We start from the raw sequence: 21037 nt of genomic DNA, 5'->3' as shown, positions 1-21037 counted from the left end.
TTAACTTTCCATGACTGTTTTGATCCAGAACGCTAACTGGAGGAGAAGTGTGGTCAGAAAAGATGCACAAGCAGCAGGGACGACCGCAGCCTTGAGAAGACTGCCAACCAAGCAAGCTGATTCCAGAACTTAGAAGAGCTTCAGAAGAAGTGGACGGAGGCTGAAGTCGGTGCATGAAAAGCCGTTGCGCACAGACGTGTCCAGGAAATGGACTACTTGTATTCCACTCATGAAGCAGAGACAATGTCAGCAGCATCTTATCTGGGCTAAACACAAAGAATCATCTGTAGCTCTACGGACGCTTTCTTTCTGACACCATGTTATGCTTGAAAATGTATATTAAGTGTCACCAAGTGACTCATGAGCGAGTTGGAGCTGACCAAAAAGGCAAGCTACCAAAGGTCAGGCGTGAACGATCCCATGGCAATGAATTTTTGCACACTTGTGTGCATATGCACGAACATGAGAGGTGTGATGCCACATCGCACTCACACAGCAGCGGCAACAATCACACGTTGGGCATATGTACATAAATCAATGAAAATATGTTAGGACAAACTAATGAGAGAGCACAGAACATAAGAACAATGAATGTATAGTTTAAATGTAAGACAATCATGTTACTGGTAATGATTCTGTTCTCACTAAAACACACAAGAAAAAAGCAATGTTTAATATTTAATTCCTGTTATGAAGAGCAGACAATACAAGAAATATCCTCCTCCTGTTCCTGTAAGTACATGAACCATGGCCATAAACAATGAGGTAATTTACTGACATGAATGAAGCCATGTGCTCATATCATGAGCACATGAGCTGGCTCCGCATGTTCAGTGCACACTGATGCGCTAGTGACCGCGTTGCAAAGGTGATATCTGTATTTATTTAGGCAAAGGCTATTCGCCCAACTGTTGGGCAGATAAGTCATACGTCGAGTAGCTGACTTAGAACTGGTGCAAACCAAGGGAATCCGACTTAAAACAAAGCATCGCATTGCAGGTGAACATTACACACACAACCGTTGGGCAGATACACTAGTGTTCAGAATAGTAGTAGTGCTATGTGACTAAAAAGATTAATCCATGTTTTAAGTATATTTCTTATTGTTACATGGGAAGCAAGGTACCAGGCGATTCTTACAAATCCAACAAGACCAAGCATTCATGATATGCACACTCTTAAGGCTATGAAATTGGGCTATTAGTTAAAAAAAGTAGAAAAGGGGGTGTTCACAATAATAGTAGCATCTGCTGTTGACGCTACAAACTCAAAACTATTATGTTCCAACTGCCTTTTTTTTTTTAGCAATCCTGTGAATCACTAAACTAGTATTTAGTTGTATAACAGTTTTTCATGATTTCTTCACATCTGTGAGGCATTAATTTTGTTGGTTTGGAACCAAGATTTTGCTCGTTTACTAGTGTGCTTGGGATCATTGTCTTGTTGAAACACCCATTTCAAGGGCATGTCCTCTTCAGCATAAGGCAACATGACCTCAAGTATTGTGACATATCCAAACTGATCCAGGATACCTGGTATGCGATATATAGGCCCAACACCATAGTAGGAGAAACATGCCCATATCATGATGCTTGCACCACCATGCTTCACTGTCTTCACTGTGAACTGTGGCATGAATTCAGAGTTTGGGGGTCATCTCACAAACTGTCTGCAGCCCTTGGACTCAAAAAGAACAATTTTACTCCCATCAGTAAACAAAATATTCCTCAATTTCTCTTTAGGCCAGTTGATGTGTTCTTTGGCAAATTGTAACCTCTTCTGCACGTCTTTTATTTAACAGAGGGACTTTGCGGGGGATTCTCGCAAATAAATTGGCTTCACACAGGCGTCTTCTGTCACAGCACTTACAGGTAACTCCAGACTGTCTTTGATCATCCTGGAGCTGATCAATGGGTGAGCCTTTGCCATTCTGGTTATTCTTCTATCCATTTTGATGGTTGTTTTCTGTTTTCTTCCACGCATCTCTTTTTTGTTTTTGTCCATTTTAAAGCATTGGAGATTATTGTAGATGAACAGCCTATAATTTTTTGCACCTGCGTATAAGTTTTCCCCTCTCCAATCAACTTTTTAATCAAACTACACTGTTCTTCTGAACAATGTCTTGAACGTCCCATTTTCCTCAGACTTTCAAAGATAAAAGCATGTTCAACAGGTGCTGGCTTCATCAATCAATCAATCAGTTTTTTTATATAGCGCCAAATCACAACAAACAGTTGCCCCAAGGCGCTTTATATTGTAAGGCAAGGCCATACAATAATTATGTAAAACCCCAACGATCAAAACGACCCCCTGTGAGCAAGCACTTGGCTACAGTGGGAAGGAAAAACTCCCTTTTAACAGGAAGAAACCTCCAGCAGAACCAGGCTCAGGGAGGGGCAGTCTTCTGCTGGGACTGGTTGGGGCTTAAATAGGGGACACCTGATTCACACCAGTTTGTTCCACAAAATTGACAAACTCACTGACTGAATGCCACACTATTCTTGTGAACACCCCCTTTTCTAATTTTTACTAATAGCCCAATTTCATAGCCTTAAGAGTGTGCATATCATGAATGCTTGGTCTTGTTGGATTTGTGAGAATCTAGTGGTACCTTGTTTCCCATGTAACAATAAGAAATATACTCAAAACCTGGATTAATCTTTTTAGTCACATAGCACTACTATTATTCTGAACACTATTGTAAATATGTCTTACCTTATTCGCTCAACTGTGATCGTGTTTGTGCATCTAAACTACATTTTTACACCACTTTTTAAGGCTCTATTGCGGCGTATGTTTGACACATTTAACGGCGCCATCTTTAATTACTGCGAAAGCATCACAATGGATGAAAGCAGACAAACTTCAGAAGTATTTTGAACGGAAGTCTGTTAACAACGAAACAGTTTTTGAACAAAATGCTGCTTGTTGACTGTAAGATGGTGTTAGTTTGACACAGTTCCCTGGGTGTGATGAGCCAAACAGAACCACTTTAGATCACAGCCCCTCTACGGGCTGCGAACCCTCCCACACCCGGTGAGAAAATATCTGCCTTCCACTCGCATTAAAACTGGCAGTGAACTTACAAGCGCGCTCATTGGTTAGTTGTGGTTGGGAGTATATGCTCACATATTTTCTTTATTGAACCAATGGTTGGGCGAATAGCCACTCCCATTTATTTGTTACCGTGTGAGGAGAGGCCGCCGATGCATGCACATCACAATGGCGTATTGTGAGGTGAAATTCTGCATGGCACGATATGTGTTCACCAGCTGTGTGTAGCGATGATGCAGCGGTCAGGTGCAGCGTTGACCGCATGCCCATCTCCGTATGAGCTGAGATGTGGCTGGGGCGATCCATTTCTAACACGATCAACCTGCACGTTTGTGGTTATTTGTGAATATGTTTGACCACTCAAAGATTTAATGGTCAGCGTTTTTTCAACAAGCTCATGTCCCCCCCCCCCCCCCCCCCCATTTACTTCAAATTAAGTTTACATATTGGTGAATATTTAAAATAAGTCAAAATGCAAATGTACAAGTCCAGGCTTTGTAAAAGCTCAGTGCATCCAAAGAATTCACAGCGTAATTTCCTAAGAACTTTTGCTTCCGGTTCCTGATTCCAGTTGACCACAAAATGTAAGACAGTGTCTCTGGACTTAGTCGCGCACTCTGCTTGAAGCACAGCTTCGATTGTATTAGAAATGTTTTCAGCAGGTTCATGTATGGTCGGTCACAATGTGTTCAAAAAACAGACAAAAATAGTCCACAGACACATATCCTCATAGCTACAAGCTACGCAGTTCTGTGCTGCAGGCCACCCCCCCCCCCTCATAATAGAAGTAATAGTACTTCAATACTACTACTGTTGTGCAAGTTTACGGCATTTTTAAAGTACACCTCATTCTATTAGATCAAACAGAAGAAACTTCATTTTTACATTTATTGGTGCTTTGATTTAATTAACTGAATTTACTTCTACTTCTAGTACTGAAGTACATTCAAGTACTTAATTTGTTCTGAAGTTGGTGAAGCCTCATGTGGTGGTTTTTCAGGCTTGTTTAAGAGGGTTCAGCAGAGAGGCACCGGAGTGAAGCTGATTCAGTGATTCACACAAAACAGTTACAGGTTAATAAACAGCATTAAAATTTGTTCACAAACTGCACCGACAGTGCCTCCTAGTGGGCGGGTTTTCCTGTACAGATTAGACACATTTGTGCAGTTTCAGGTTGCGGCGATCAGAGTACATCTTTCCACACACGTCGCACATGTACTGCTTGGCGCCACTGTACAGGCGCTGGTGCATCTGCAGGGAGCGTTCCTTGCTGAAGGTCTTGCTTTAGACCTGGCAGGTGTGCAGTGTCTCCACTGCACAGCCACAAGCCTGCTTCTTCAGGCCGTTAGTGGCGCTGAATGTCTTCTTGCAGAAACCACCGGTGACTGGGCAATCTTTTGAGTGCGTCCGTCTGTGTACGTTCAAGCTGCTGTTTTGGCTGAAGACTTTGCCGCACTCCTCACACGTGTACGGCTTCTCGCCGGTGTGGTTGCGGATGTGCAACTTCAGGCTGTTGGGGTGGCTGAACGTCTTCTTGCAATAACAGCAAGAAAACAAACGCTTTGTTGAGTGCGTCCAGCTGTGTGATATCAAACCGCTCTTTTGGCGGAATGCAATCCCACACACCTCACACATGAACGGCCGGTCGCCGGTGTGCAGCCGCCTGTGGATCGTCAAGTTGGAGATGTAGCGGTAGCTCTTGGAGCAGTGCTCGCACTTAACGGCTTCTGACCCGTGTGGATCATCTCGTGACTCGAGTGTGACGGCACGGGTGAAACCTTTCCCACACACTTTGCAGAGGAAGGACTTCAGGCCTGTGTGCATGTGGCGGTTGAGATTCTGTTGGTAGCTGAAGCAGTGGCCACATATGTAGCAGCTGTAGGGCTTCTCACCCGTGTGGATGATGGTGTGCGTCTTGAGATGTCCTCGCCTGGAGAATCCCTTGCCACACTGTGCACAGAAAGGGCTTCTTGCCTGTGTGCATGCACATGTGCGCCTCTAGAGACCATTTCTGGCGGAAGGATTTGCAGCACACGCTGCAGGTGTAGGACTTCTTGGCCACGTGGAGGTGCTGGTGCACCTTTAAGCTGCTGTGCGACATGAAGTACTTCCAAGCCCTGTTCTGAATACCACACTTTGGGTCAGAGGTCAGCAGCTTATCTGGATCAACTCTGGCTCCTGTTTATTTAAAAAAAAAAAAAAAGAGTTAAGATGTGTTGCTGTGCTGTAGCTTACCAATCAGTCTGCCTGTAACTGTTAAACACAAGTGTACGGCTCCCCAAGAGCCGGGATCTAGGGCCCTGTGGGGCCCCAGAATTAAATTTTTATCTAATACTTTTTTCAGCATCTCCTGGAAGAACAAATCTCAAAATTAGTGGATATTTAAGTGATCCTATATTCAACCTTTTATTTTACCTGTCAATGATGATGTTGAAATAACAGAATATGATGTGGAAGTAGGGCCTGGAATGATTTTCCGTTTAATTGTAAACTAAATTATGCATCAACTCAGAACAATTAAACTACATGAAAGTTATGAAGACTGAAAAGACTTACAGCATTTCAAAAACCACAGCTAAAGCTTGTAGAATATTTGGAAAATCATGGTAAAATATCAATAACATACCTTATAGTAAAAAGTCACATATTCTTGTGTAAATTCATGCAGCCTAAATGTCTTTTTTTTTTTACAATGAAAGAAAGTCTAGATTAGCGAAAAAAGTCTGTCTAAAATCCTGTTTGAACAGCAGAATGTTTATTTTCCAGGGAGAGAAAAATTCTTACCGTGTTTCCTGAGACAGCAGTTCACTTTTCCCGTTTCTTTTATCTTTCCACGGATTCTTGTCCTTATAAGACTTTTTCAAACAGTCTTTCTTGCCATCTCCTCTCTGTGCGACATCGGTCCGTGACACAGACATGCTGCACAAATCTTCTTTTAAAAACTTGAAAGCTCTAAAAGTATGGGCTATCCACATGTTAAGTTTAGCTTAAGCGTCGCACAGGAGCCACACAGCGTCGCCGCAGCAACCAACCAGTCCTGCTTTACGACAACTGTCGTAACAGCTACGCTTTGAGTGGCATTTTTCCTCCGCAAAACTGAGGAAACTGATTTGTATCTGTAACACACAGATCAGTGTCCGCGGACTTATAAAACTTACACGATGTTGTAAAAAAAGAGAACGCTTTGCGATAAGCATTTTAAAGACTCAGTGATGTTCACGATTAATCACTAATACCCCCCCCCCACCATGATGAAATCCGCGGAATCCCGCGGATCCGCGTGGTTTTCACAGCCATGGACCATACAGTCTCGAATTTCTTTCAGCTTAGATCTCCTACAAAGAATGTAGTCCACTTGGGTGCAAATTCCTCCACTCTTATACGTTATCCCGTGCTCCTCCTTTACCCTAAAGTAGGTATTCACCACAGCCATTTCAATCCTTTTTGCAAAATCAACTACCATCTGTACTTGCACATTTCTGTCCTTCATACCATATCTACCCATTACTTCTTCATCACCTCTGTTCCAACATGCCCAAACAAGTCATAAAAGTCTCACAAAACAACTTTTATTTTATTAGTAGCACAATAGTGGGGCCAAAACAAGATTTCATTTGTATTTTGTGTGCAGTCTGATGAACAAACTGCAGACAGACACGTCACAGGGCTCACGAAATGATTATATCAACTGATAAGGTCAGACAATAGAGGGCAGTGTTGCATTAAGCAGCACTGATATACAGCAGATCTGGGTTGGTAAGGTAAGACCTTACTTGTGTGAAGCACCTTGAGGCAGCTTTGCTGTGGTTTGGTGCTATATAAATTAAATAAACTGAAATTGAATCTGATAAGGAAGAAACTCAGTTTGTCAACAAACTCACATTCGATGTATTTTATCTTTTATCTCCAAAAAGTGGTTGCTAACCAGCTTCTTGCCTTCTTGTCAGAGAATGATCTTGTTGAGCCCTTGCAGTCAGCATTTGGGGCTCATCATTCCACAGCGACAGCACTCACAATGTTGGTGAAAGATATGTGGAAGGCCATGGATGCAGAGTCTACATCAGTGTTGTTGGATCTGAGTGCAGCTTTTGATAAAAAGGATCACTGTGTTCTGAGTATTTCAGTGCATCAGGAAAAGTATTCACAGCGCTTCACATTTTCCACATTTTGTTATATTATAGACTTATTCCAAAACCGAGGAAATTCTTTTTTTTTTCAAGGTCAAAGTCCTGTTACAATTTACTTTTTATGAGCTAAATTAGATGTGATTAAATGTCAGGGGCATGTATTTAGTTCATGCACTTGAATCAAAGGTTTTTGTTTTGTGGTGTTGTTCGGTCCCCGCCCCCAACTTTTTTGGTTTCTGAATTCTTTTTCATATAATATTCACAGAACATTGGTTATCTCTGTTATGCACAATTTGTCATTGCTTTTTGGCACTCGGTTTCTGACTGATAACTGGAAGACAAACAGGCATAAAATTGGAGCCTCCATCCAATTTTGGTGGTGTAGGTAAACCCAAAACAGAAAAATGAGCGTGACTGAGGCACTTTTTTTCAAATGTCCACAAAATCCACAATCTGGATCAAACGTTGTCAGGCAGTAGTGAGTGCCAGTCTGCACTACAGCCCTGCTCGGGATTATTTTCATCATCCTGCTCCTGCCTGCTCCCACTGAATTTCAGACCCTTACCACTCGCAACTGCAACATGTTACACTCCCGCCCGCACCATGTAGGACCCACCTGCCTGCGAAACTCTGAGAATTTATGCCTGCACAATAGAGATGCACTGATTTTGTGTCTTCTGCCGTCCCGCAGGAGAAAACATTATTTAGGCTATTACGATTCATGGGGTTCTTTGTTTCTTTTCCCTGGCCTAGATGTCTTTTGACACACTGGTCAGGAATAGTGCTCCTGTTACGTTGTTTTCATTTAGTTTAAAGACAGTTTCATATTCTATTTGTCATATATATGTGCGCCATATATGGGCATGCAGTAAAGTGGGACCGTCTGGTTGCTGTGGTAACTCCCACTACAGCTGTGTCTGTCTCTGTATGTGTACCTGTTGCTGTTCCTATCCGTTCCTACAGGACTGTGAAATTCAAAGGATTCAAAGGAATTTTATTGTCATATGCACAGAGAACATGTTCCCTGCACAATGAAATATGTCTACTGCATTTAACCCATCCTAATTGCCAGTAGGAGCAGAAGTCGCCATTAGGCGCCCGAGGACCAGCTCCAGATGTACATCCCTGCCTTGGTCAACAGCAGGGCTGAGCAAACCAACACCGACCCATAACAAACAACACACACACAACACATAGGCCGGCCCGGTACATAAACATATATATGAAAAGCAAAACATGAGGGAAAAGGAGAAAAAAAAACCTCATAGCCGCTGCATTACACAGCGGCAATGAGGAAAAAAAATCCCCATCAGCACAGAAAAACAATAATCACACAGACAAAAACAAGGACACAGGACGACAACCGAGATTTGAAAAGGTCCAGTTTATCAGAACACTCCGGAGGCAGCCTGTTTGGCACCGTCAACGGCCTTGTCCGACAATCCTGGAGGGGGGAGGGGCAGCCCTGAGCAGTCCTGAGCACAGTCAGTGTCAGAGCTGGAGAAGCTGAGGGGAGGGGGGAAGACCAGGGAGCGAGGCTTAAGTGTTGATCTTCTGAGGAGGTTTTATCACAGCGACCTTGAAGTGCAGCTGTATTTGGGGAAGCCAAATGAATAGCCAGATTAGCAGACGCCTGAAAGATTCCACAGTTCTGAGAACAGAGTGGCTCTCAATGCATCTGAATGTAGAATGTGGTCTTCACAGATGGTCAGAGCGGGTTTCCAGGGCTGCAATTCTATTCGAGATACTTTCCAACGCGCGGTTAACCCCCGCCGACGGCGCAGCCACTGCCTTCCCAATCGAATCAATCATGTAGGGCAGCCTGGAAGGACCAATCAAAGCTGCTTCCACTTTCTTGATTTTCCGGTAAACCAGCATAGTGCCCGCTCCACACATCAGAAAGCCGGTCACCACCAAGCCGAATATGTACACATCTTCGACGTCCTCCACAGAAAGCATGTAAAGGCACATGACCTGCCATCTCCTCCACGAGTCCATCACGTAACCCATCACATGCGTCCCGGCAGGACAGGTCGGGTCCTCCGCCCCCGAATGTCTTGTAGAAAAAATAGTGTCAATTGCGTTCAGAGACCACTTTAACAGATCCATTTTTGTTGTTCCAGAAGAGCAAAGCTGCAGCCTCACAGACAACACGCCACAGAAGCAGGAAAGATGAGGGAGGGAGAAGAGAAAAGTGCGTCCATCTCGGCCGAGTGCAAGCTGGCAAAAAAAAAAAAAAAAAAAAAATGAAATGAAAAGCAAATGAAAACAAAGTTGAAGTTGTGCTGGGGCTGGATCTTTCAACAAGACAACGACCCTAAACAGTGCTCCAAATCTACTAAGGCATTCATGCAGAGGAACAAGTACAATGTTCTGGAATGGCCATCTCAGTCCCCAGACCTGAATATTATTGAAAACCAACAAACCTGACAAAACTGGAGATGTTTTGTAAAGGTGAATGGTCCAAAATACCTTCAACCAGAATCCAGACTCTCATTGGAAGCTATAAGAAGCATTTAGAGGCTGTTATTTCTGCAAAAGGAGGATCTACTAAATATTGATGTATTTTTTCTGTTGGGGTGCCCAAATTTATGCACCTGCCTAATTTTGTTTAATGAATTATTGCACACTTTCTGTAAATCCTATAAACTTCATTTCACTTTAAATCAAATCAATTTTATTTATATAGCGCCAAATCACAACAAACAGTTGCCCCAAGGCGCTTTATATTGTAAGGCAAAAGCCATACAATAACTACAGCAAAACCCCAACGGTCAAAACGACCCCCTGTGAGCAAGCACTTGGCGACAGTGAGAAGGAAAAACTCCCTTTTAACAGGAAGAAACCTCCAGCAGAACCAGGCTCAGGGAGGGGCAGTCTTCTGCTGGGACTGGTTGGGGCTGAGGGGAGAGAATCAGGAAAGACATGCTGTGGAAGAGAGCAGAGATCAGTCACTAATGATTAAATGCAGAGTGGTGCATACAGAGCAAAAAGAGAAAGAAACACTCAGGGCATCATGGGAACCCCCCAGCAGTCTAAGTCTATAGCAGCATAACTAAGGGATGGTTCAGGGTCACATGAATCAGCCCTAACTATAAGCTTTAGCAAAAAGGAAAGTTTTAAGCCTAATCTTAAAAGTAGAGAGGGTGTCTGTCTCCCTGATCCGAATTGGGAGCTGGTTCCACAAGAGAGGAGCCTGAAAGCTGAAGGCTCTGCCTCCCATTCGACTCTTAAAAACCCTAGGAACTACAAGTAAGCCTGCAGTCTGAGAGCGAAGCGCTCTATTGGGGTGATATGGTACTATGAGGTCCCTAAGATAAGATGGGACCTGATTATTCAAAACATTATAAGTAAGAAGAAGAATTTTAAATTCTATTCTAGAATTAACAGGAAGCCAATGAAGAGAGGCCAATATGGGTGAAATACGCTCTCTCCTTCTAGTCCCCGGCAGTACTCTAGCTGCAGCATTTTGAATTAACTGAAGGCTTTTCAGGGAACTTTTAGGACAACCTGATAATAATGAATTACAATAGCCCAGCCTAGAGGAAATAAATACATTAATTAGTTTTTCAGCATCACTCTGAGACAAGACCATTCTAATTTTAGAGATATTACGCAAATGTAAAAAAAGCAGTCCTACATATTTGCTTAATATGCGCATTGAAGGACGTATCCTGATCAAAAATGACTCCAAGATTTCTGACAGTATTACTAGAGGTCAGGGTAATGCCATCTAGAGTAAGGATCTGGTTAGACACCATGTTTCTAAGATTTGTGGGGCCAAGTACAATAACTTCAGTTTTATCTGAATTTAAAAGCAGGAAATTAGAGGTCATCCATATCTTTATGTCTGTAAGACATTCCTGCAGTTTAACTAATTGGTGTGTGTCCTCTGGCTTCATGGATAGATAAAGCTGGGTATCATCTGCATTACAATGAAAATTTAAGCAATGCTTTCTAATAATACTGCCTAAGGGAAGCATGTATAAAGTGAATAAAATTGGTCCTAGCACAGAACCTTGTGGAACTCCATAATAAGTCTGTGAAGAAGACTCCCCATTTACATGAACAAATTGTAATCTATTAGATAAATGATTCAAACCACCGCAGCGCAGTGCCTTTAATACCTATGGCATGCTCTCATCTCTGTAATAAAATTTTATTGTCAACAGTATCAAAAGCAGCACTGAGGTCTAACAGGACAAGCACAGAGATGAGTCCACTGTCTGAGGCCATAAGATCATTTGTAACCTTCACTAATGCTGTTTCTGTACTATGATGAATTCTAAAACCTGACTGAAACTCTTCAAATAGACCATTCCTCTGCAGATGATCAGTTAGCTGTTTTACAACTACCCTTTCAAGAATTTTTGAGAGAAAAGGAAGGTTGAAGATTGGCCTATAATTAGCTAAGATAGCTGGGTCAAGCGACGGCTTTTTAAGTAATGGTTTAATTACTGCCACCTTAAAAGCTTGTGGTACATAGCTAACTAATAAAGATAGATTGATCATATTTAAGACCGAAGCATTAATTAATGGTAGGGCTTCCTTGAGCAGCCTGGTAGGAATGGGGTCTAATAGACATGTTGATGGTTTGGAGGAAGTAACTAATGAAAATATCTCAGAACAATCGGAGAGAAAGAGTCTAAACAAATACCAGCATTACTGAAAGCAGCCAAAGATAACGATATGTGTTTGGGATGGTTATGAGTAATTTTTTCTCTAATAGTTAAAATTTTATTAGCAAAGAAAGTCATGAAGTCATTACTAGTTAAAGTTAAAGGAATACTCGGCTCAATAGAGCTCTGACTCTTTGTCAGCCTGGATACAGTGCTGAAAAGAAACCTGGGGTTGTTATTTTCTTCAATTAGTGATGAGTAGTAAGATGTCCTAGCTTTACGGAGGGCTTTTTTATAGAGCAACAGACTCTTTTTCCAGGCTAAGTGAAGATCTTCTAAATTAGTGAGAGGCCATTTCCTCTCCAACTTACGGGTTATCTGCTTTAAGCTGCGAGTTTGTGAGTTATACCACGGAGTCAGGCACTTCTGATTTAAGGCTCTCTTTTTCAGAGGAGCTACAGCATCCAAAGCTGTGCTCAATGACGATGTAAAACTATTGACGAGATAATCTATCTCACTCACAGAGTTTAGGTAGCTACTCTGCACTGTGTTGGTATATGGCATTGGAGAACATAAAGAAGGAATCATATCCTTAAACCTAGTTACAGCGCTTTCCGAAAGACTTCTACTGTAATGAAACTTATTCCCCACTGCTGGGTAGTCCATTAAAGTAAATGTAAATGTTATTAAGAAATGATCAGACAGAAGGGGGTTTTCAGGGAATACTGTTAAGTCTTCAATTTCCATACCATAAGTCAGAACAAGATCTAAAGTACGGTTAAAGTGGTGGGTGGACTCATTTACATTTTGAGCGAAGCCAAGTGAGTCTAATAATAGATTAAATGCAGTGTTGCGGCTGTCATTCTCAGCATCTATGTGGATGTTAAAATCACTCACTATAATTATCTTATCTGATCTAAGCACTAAGTCAGACAAAAGGTCTGAAAATTCACAGAGAAACTCACAGTAACGACCTGGTGGACGATAGATAACAAATAAAACTGGTTTTTGGGACTTCCAATTTGGATGGACAAGACTAAGAGTCAAGCTTTCAAATAAATTAAAGCTCTGTCTGGGTTTTTGATTAATTAATAAGATGGAGTGGAAGATTGCTGCTAATCCTCCCGTGCTATGAGCATTCTGGCAGTTAGTGTGACTCCGGGGTGTTGACTCATTTAAACTAACATATTTATCCTGCTGTAACCAGGTTTCCGTAAGGCAGAATAAGTTAATATGTTGATCAATTATTATATCATTTACTAACAGGGACTTAGAAGAGAGAGACCTAATGTTTAATAAACCACATTTAACTGTTTTAGTCTGTGGTGCAGTTGAAGGTGCTATATTATTTTTTCTTTTTGAATTTTTATGCTTAAATAGATTTTTACTGGTTGTTAGTGGTCTGGGAGCAGGCACCGTCTCTACAGGGATGGGGTATTGGGGGGATGGCAGGGGGAGAGAAGCTGCAGAGAAGTGTGAAAGACTACAACTCTTCTTCTCAAATATCACTGTGTTTGTCTGCTATATGATATATTTAACTGAAATTGCTGATCCAACCAACCAATGATTTATAAAGGAAAATCAGGGGTGCCCAAACTTTTACATACAACTGTAACGTTGAAATAACAGAATATGACATGGAAGTAGGACCTGGAATGATTTTCCTTTTAATTGTAAACCAAATTACACATTAACTCAGAACAATTAAACAACATGAAATTCATGAAGACTGAAAAGACTTAGAGCATTTCAAAAAACACAGTTAAAGCTTGTAGAATATTTGAAAATCATTGTAAAATATCAGTAACATACCTTATACCTCATCCAAAGACACATGAAGCACTGTGAATACTTTCTGGATACACCATATTTCAGTGTTGGTGGATGGGTACTTTCATGACTCAGATTCAAGACTCAGGTCAATTGCAATGTGTCCTATATCATGCTACATCACCAAAAATTTCATCTATGAAATGTGAGGTACCTCAGGGCTCTGCCGTTGTTTTCGCTTTATCTTGCACCGCTTGGTCAGATTTTTAGGGGGTATGGAGTTGATTTTCATTGTTATGCTGATGACGAAACATGCCTGTCTCTGCGGGTCAGGCTTAGCTGCAGTGAGGAATTGTATGGCCTCTAATTTCATAATTCTCAGTACAGAGAAGACTGAGATGACTGCTGTTGGTCCTGCACAACTGAGACATCTTACTTGACAGCATCACTGGCCGTTTCATCACATTGAAAATGTAAAGAATCTTGGAGTAATTTTTGATCCAAAGTTGACTTTTCATTTGCATATTAAGAAGTTCATTAGGGCTGCCTATTTTCATTTGCATATTATTAAAATTATTAGACCTTTTCTGTCTATAATGCAGAAACTCTAATTCATGCCTTTGTATCTTCCAAGACAGACTACTATAATGTGTTATTTTCTGGATTAACACTTAACGAGTATGAAATGTTTGTAGATGTTCAGAATTCTGCTGCGACTGTTGTGCCAAAAATTATGAGATTTGATCACCTTACACCCATGTTGGTTTCCCTTCACTGCTTTCCTGTGAATGCATGGGCAGACTTCAAGGTTTTGTCATGGACACATAAAGCTCTAAATGGTCATGCACCAACCTATTTTACTGATGGATCTTGTAATATGGAGTTAAAATTGTCTCAATATTTGTAAATGCACACAGGGTGATCTACAAATAATCATTGATTTGCAAATGTGTTCAGATATCCACAAATGCAAATTTCATATTTGTAACTTGTAAATTGGTCTTTGCAAATAATGTTGTATTTGCAAATATAAAAGTTAATTTGTAAAAAAAAAAAGAAAAAAAAAGAAAAAATTGCATTTGTAAAACTGGAAATTGTATTTGTGAATTGAGTTTCAGCATTTGTGTATCACCAATTACACGCAATTCATCGCTTTCCTCTGCGACGTCATTTTGAGACATTTTCGCGAAATCTACACAGATCCACAAACAAATGCCGACTGATTTACAAATACACACTCATGCACACTGGATAGCCACTAGATGGCAGTGTGGTTCCATTCATTGATGTGGCAAACTGAAACTATATGCTCCCGGATGAGAGACGACCGACATTTCAGAATAAATCATTTCACATTACCATAATGGAGGGGTCTGATGGATGGGTATCTATGTGGTGATATTGTCTGTAAGGTCAATTATTTTTTAAAATTATGATGTGTCCGCAGATTTCACCATGGGGAGGGGGGCGGGGGGTGTTAGTGTTGTACTCTTTAACACAGTGGTTCAAATAAGTGTATTAAACAGCATTGCGCCTGTGCGTGCTCCGTGACACAGACATGCTGCAAAATTCTTCTTTTAAAAACTTGAAAGTTCTAAAAGTTTGTGATGTACACATGCTACATTTAGCTAAGCATCACACACAGGAACATCACACAGGAACCACACAGTGTCACCGCAGCAACCAACCAGTCCTGCTTTACGACAACTGTCGCAACAGCCAGACTCTGAGTGGCATTTATTCTCGAAACTCCGCGGATCCGAGGAAACTGATTTGTATCTACACAGATCAGCGTCCGCAGACTTATAAAACTTGCATGATGTCATAAAAAAAGAACGCTTTGCGATAAGCATTTTAAAAACTCAGTAGCGATCACGATTAAAGAGTCATCCGGGAGCATATAGTTTCACCTTGCCACATCAATGAATGGAACCACACTGCCATCTAGTGGATATCCAGTGTGCATGAGTGTGTATTTGTAAATCAGTCGGCATTTGTTTGTGGATCTGTGTTTGCGAAAAGAATGTCTCAAAATGACGTCGCAGAGGAAAGGGATGAATACATGTAATTGGTGATCCACAAATGCTGAAACTCAATTCACAAATACAATTTCCAGTTTTACAAATTTAAATTTTTTTTTTACAAATTAAGTTTTAAATTTGCAAATACAACATTATTTGCAAAGACCAATTTACAAGTTACAAATATGAAATTTGCATTTGTGGATATCTGAACACATTTGCAAATCAGTGATTATTTGTAGATCACCCTGTGTGCATTTACAAATATTAATGAGACAATTTTAACTCCATATTGTTAAACCTTACAAGCCTTCTCCTGCCCTGCGGTCCCAGGACGCAGGATTGCTTTCTGTTCCTGGGGTTAAAAAGCAGTCTGCTGGCTACAGAGCCTTTGCCGACCATACTCCTAGTTTGTGTCAGGCCTGTTACATTCACCCCCCCCCCCCCCCCAAAAAAATAAAATAAAATTAGTCCACCAGGCCTAACAATGTTGGGGGACACTGGATCAGGTACTCACTGTCTCTGATGGCTTCTAGGTTGATGTTGCCATGTTGGCCTTTTAGGGTGACTGCCAGGACAAACTGATCATCATCATCATCATCATGTTCAAACATCTGCAAAGGAGGAAAATAAACATCAAAGCCAAGAAAGGGTGCAGGTGCTTACAGGAGTTGGGTGATAATACAGTAACACTGTATATCAGGTTATTTAAAATAGCGAAGGTACTCCTTTAAATAGAGTAATTTAATAAGAGTGCTCTGAGAGCACAATATCCCTGCTGCCAAATGCTGCTTTGGTACAAGTGCTTGCTACATTCTACTAACATTTCAAGGACTTGTAGCAATTTAAGACATTTGTCCTAAATATGTGAGAAGTTGATTTCAGAATGCAGACACCCACTCATGAAACTGACAGTCTAGATTTGTTAATCAAGAGCCATCATCATCTGGTAAAACAGGCCCAAATCAAATGAGTTAATATGCGTATAACCAATTGGTGCTGGGTTGAAAAGATGAATTTGCCGATTTTAAATCTATTCTCATTTTCATTCCCACAGATTGATTCATACATCCAAAGAATTATATATATATATATATATATATATATATATATATATATATATATATATATATATATATATATAATTATCAAAACCAATGTTTTCATTATCGGATTAGCTTTTCAGATAACTTTGAAAACCATCAGCAGACTATCCTCAGATAAAGTTTGGTCAGATAATTTTTTGACCGCTAACATATTTTTGCAGGTGTGGTGAACAAAGCGTAACAGTTACAAACATTTATGAAGTCTGAAATCAAAGATTTGAGTACCTACCCGTTAAATGTTTTGTAATAGATGTACAGTTCTATCTTCTGTAAACAGAGAAAAGCTAGTTGGAGGAGAAACCGCTCTATCCTTTGCAGGCAAAGGAGAACTGGTCACAGAAAAGAAAAAAAAAAAAAGGAAAAGAAGATCATTTCTTTTGATCCCGTACCGATCTGCTGGCAATATCACCCAAGTCATCCAGAGGCATACAGTTTTAACTTATGGTTAAAGTTTTAGCCAAACTAATTTCAGACAAGTTATTTAAATTAATTTTTTCCCCAGACACAGCAGCAGAGATAGTAAACCCTCTGAAATCTCATTTATATTAAAAATACAGGTTAATAACACGGAGCTGGTGTGTTATAACCGACGGAGGTCTGTCGAACCGTCAACAGGGCGCCGCGGGGACGGACTCGTGTTACACGGTAAGAAGAAAAAAATCACATCATGACGTTTTTTTTTTTTAAAGTGTAGGCTAAATATTTAATAAGTCGCATCTTTTCATTCAGTTTGTGGCGAGATGTGACCGTCGCTCCTGCAAGATGCCCGGAGGTTCGAGGATATTTTGGACTGGTATTAATGAATGTTTTTGAGAGAGAATAATTGCGATGCATAAAAAGTTTATTCTGGTTTAACGAGAAGAAGAAGAAGAATTCAGGCCGACAAATAAGCCCAGAGGGTTATTAGACAACACGGGGAGCCGGAGAGAGAGTCGCCTTCATGAGGTAAGAAAAAAAGAAAAACAATGATTTAGTAATATGACTAAAGTTTTTAAAGGTCCATAAAGTAAGAAAAAAAACAGAGAGAAAACTGACCAACCTTTAGTCAAAAAGTGATTAATGACCCTGTCAGCCAATCAGAATCGACTACGTCACTAAGCCCCGCCCCCCTTATGACGTCACATCCAATCAGAATTGATGATGTCACTATGTCCCGCCTCCAAGCCCCCGCCCCTTATGACGTCACATCCAATCAGAATCGATGACGTCACTATGTCCCTCCCCTAAGCCCCGCCCCTAGTCCCGCCTCTGAGCCCCCGCCCCTTATGACGTCACAGCCAATCAGAGTCGATGACGCCAGTATGTCCCGCCCCTAAGCCCCGCCCCCGGCTCCTCCCCTAGTTCCGCCCCTGGCTCCTCCCCTAGCCCCACCCTCAAGCTCCTCCCCTAACCCCGCCCAAGCACCCCCTCCAAGCCATACCTCCCCTCCCACCCAGGGTCTAATATTTTAATGTCATTTTATTTCATGAATTAAAGAATGATTAAAAATACCTAGATCTTTTTAATGTATTAAAGAATTAACTAATTCTGAAATAATTAAACATAAATCACTGTCTATTATTTAATGCCCCTTTAATATTTTTAATTCTTAAATTATTACGTTTCCTTTTCTGTTTTTTAATTCGTAAATTAAAGAAGGGAAACAAATAACCGTCTCTCGGCTGTAAGTCTTTGCAGCAAGACGGTCAAATACCCACGCATAGAGCTGCTCGCGGAAACATGACCCCACGGCTGTAATACCTGTTGCAGGCGCTAGCTGTGTGTGTGTGTGTGTGTGTGTGTGTGTGTGTGTGTGTGTGTGTGTGTGTGTGTGTGTGTGTGTGTGTGTGTGGCGGGACACCCGCTGAGCCGAGATGCTGCCCCGAGGTGATGAACCCGGACAATCAACAAAGCTCCTTCTCACTCACGCCAGATGCAGTTTATTTTAAGATATTAGCCGATCGATCATGGGGCGCGAGCCGATCGATCATGGGGCGCGGGACACCCGCTGAGCCGAGATGCTGCCCCGAGGTGATGAACCCGAACAATCAACAAAGCTCCTTCTCACTCACGCCAGATGCAGTTTATTTTAAGATATTAACCGATCGATCATGGGGCGCGAGCCGATCGATCATGGGGCGCGGGACACCCGCTGAGCCGAGATGCTGCCCCGAGGTGATGAACCCGGACAATCAACAAAGCTCCTTCTCACTCACGTGAAATGATGTTTTTCAGAGCAAAAGGTGAGGAATTACGCCCCGTGGACGAAGAAGGGTTTAAAAATCCCCTTTCCGACGACAGACTGACATACAGCATTCACCATGGCGAGACGAACTCCGATCCTCCGCTACATCTGCGAGACCCCGGTTAACATCACCATGACAACAGAAGGCTCGCTCGCTCCAAAAAAAGCGAGGATGTACGTCAGCCGTCTGAGCCAGTCGATACCGGAGGAAGATCTGACGTACAGCCTGGAGGGGCACGAACGTTTAACTTACACGTTCGACCCGTATTATGCCCAAGTAAGTTTCTTCACTCTGGCCGAGGGTGAGACTGCCACTCGAGGAACCCCACGGGTGGTGCTTACTTCCGCCGATTGGGGTGTCTTCTCCGCGGCGGCGGGCTCGATGATTCGCGACACGGTCAACCCTGAACCTCCAGGAGATCGGACGCCGGAAAAGAAGAAAACACGCTTCCAACTCACCTGGCTCAGCACCCAGGGGCCGCGCTATAGGGTGATATTTCAGCGGGGACCTCCTGACACTGTCTCTGAGGGTGAAATTAAGTTGGAGCGGCTTAGTGCCAACGGCCACGTCAGAAGCGTCACAGCTGCGGCTGAGAGCTGGCATGAGATGTTCAACACCTGCAACAACAGGATTACGGGCCTCTTTACAAGGTGCCTGGCCTGGAGGGACGTTATCGAAGTCCGAAAAAACTTGGCCCCTCTTTTTACTTAAAAAAATAAAAATAAAATAAAATAAACAGAAAAAAAAAAACTCTGACGTAGCTCCTCCCCGCATGCACAGGGGTTTCTATAAAAACCAGGGGACCACATCTCATTCAAGCATCGGACGACGAACCAGCATGAGCTCCTCAACCTCTCCCATTGCAGCGGCCGACGACATCGCTTGTGACTGCGCGCTCGACTGTGGAAGAGACCTGCCGTCCCTGAGCCAGGCTTCACGGACCCGCGGCGGGTACGAGAGCCCGTGGGGAGTTCAGCTCGAGCCGGTCTGGGGCGAGATCCATCCTTCTCACGCGCTTTCCAGCCCAGGAGGCGTGGGGTCTCTTCCCGCTGTCACGGAGGCCGCGAGTCCGCGGGAGGTACAAGACCTCGAGCCGGCTGAGAAATACGCCACATCTTTCACATCTGACCGGCCAGACGGGTTCCTGTCAGAGGAATTCCTGAAAACGGTGAAAGTCGGCGTGGCACACTTACTTTTGGCTGTGATCAAAAGTTACAGACAAAAACTCTGTTACGGGTGTGAGATCAATCACCCCAGCCAGCGCCAGCACGAGTGCCTGGACCCGTTAAATGAATATTTCTTTACCGGACATTTTGAGAGATTAATGGTGAGACTCTGGACACCGACCTTCATCCCGGCTGTGGTAAAGCTCCTAGCCCAGCGCTTCCTCAACCCATCGGCTGCGAGGGTGCAGGGGGCGGTAGAAAACATCCTCACTGAGCTGAAATACACTGATAATTTTGAAGCAAAGATCAACGAACTGTACACATGTTTCGGTGAAGACGCAGATCTCGACCTGGAGGGGATGGTAGCCGTCTATAACCCAGACGACTGAAGAAAAAACCTGCTTTTTTTTTTTTTTTTAAATATCATTATATTGTTTTACAGTCATGGGTAATTGTGTGATGACTCTCTTTCAAAGCTTGCGGGAAGTTTATATTATACGTGGACTCTCGTATAAGCTGGAGTGGGTAGTCATTCGCAGGCTGGAGATCCCAGACGCCCCACCTTCATGCGCTTTGGAGAGGGTCTTCGACGTTATCAGACGTCGCCCCGGGCCCGGAGTCTGGACAGATCATATCTACAGCGCGGCTCTCCATTCATCTGAAAAATCTCTGTACAACGTATTACTGAAAATCTCTGTTTTGACCACTGACGATTTTACACGGTGTAATCCGATGCACCTGCTTACATTATACACTCTGTTTGTGGATGTGATGGCGTGCCGGGTGAAACAGATGGGGCTGTCCAGAGGGGAGATTGTTCCTACACTTTTACAGCTGAATACTGAAATAAACCGTAAATGCGGGGGAGATGTATTACTGAGAGTTTTCCAGTTTTGTACGTGAACGTATACTTTTTTCCTTCATGCATGTTGTGTTTAATAAACATGAA

At 42.4% G+C, this 21037-nt stretch overlaps 1 protein-coding gene across 2 annotated transcripts; it reads right to left on the bottom strand.

The window, feature by feature from the left end:
- Positions 1-4186: 4186 nt before the first annotated feature.
- On the bottom strand, positions 4187-16404 carry LOC117521747 (zinc finger protein 239-like). 2 transcript variants are annotated; one of them, XM_034183089.1, is made up of 2 exons: positions 16109-16404; positions 4187-5232 (listed from the first exon to the last, which is right to left on the bottom strand). In XM_034183089.1, the coding sequence occupies exon 2, from the start codon at positions 4876-4878 to the stop codon at positions 4339-4341; it is 540 nt and encodes a 179-aa protein (XP_034038980.1). In that variant the 5' UTR covers positions 4879-5232; positions 16109-16404; the 3' UTR covers positions 4187-4338. The 2 variants fall into 2 exon arrangements, with proteins under 2 accessions (XP_034038980.1, XP_034038981.1); XM_034183090.1 differs by having other exon boundaries at positions 4191-5232; positions 16109-16388.
- Between the last annotated feature and the right edge of the window lie 4633 nt (positions 16405-21037).

This window comes from Thalassophryne amazonica, chromosome 12 (genome assembly GCF_902500255.1).
Source record: "Thalassophryne amazonica chromosome 12, fThaAma1.1, whole genome shotgun sequence".
NCBI classification, from domain to species: Eukaryota; Metazoa; Chordata; class Actinopteri; order Batrachoidiformes; family Batrachoididae; genus Thalassophryne; species Thalassophryne amazonica.
This window is presented reverse-complemented; position numbering and strand designations above follow the sequence as displayed.

Coding starts and splice junctions, on each gene's coding strand:
- LOC117521747 (XM_034183089.1), bottom strand. CDS start 4,878: ATGCACACAGGCCTGAAGTCCTTCCTCTGCAAAGTGTGTGGGAAAGGT.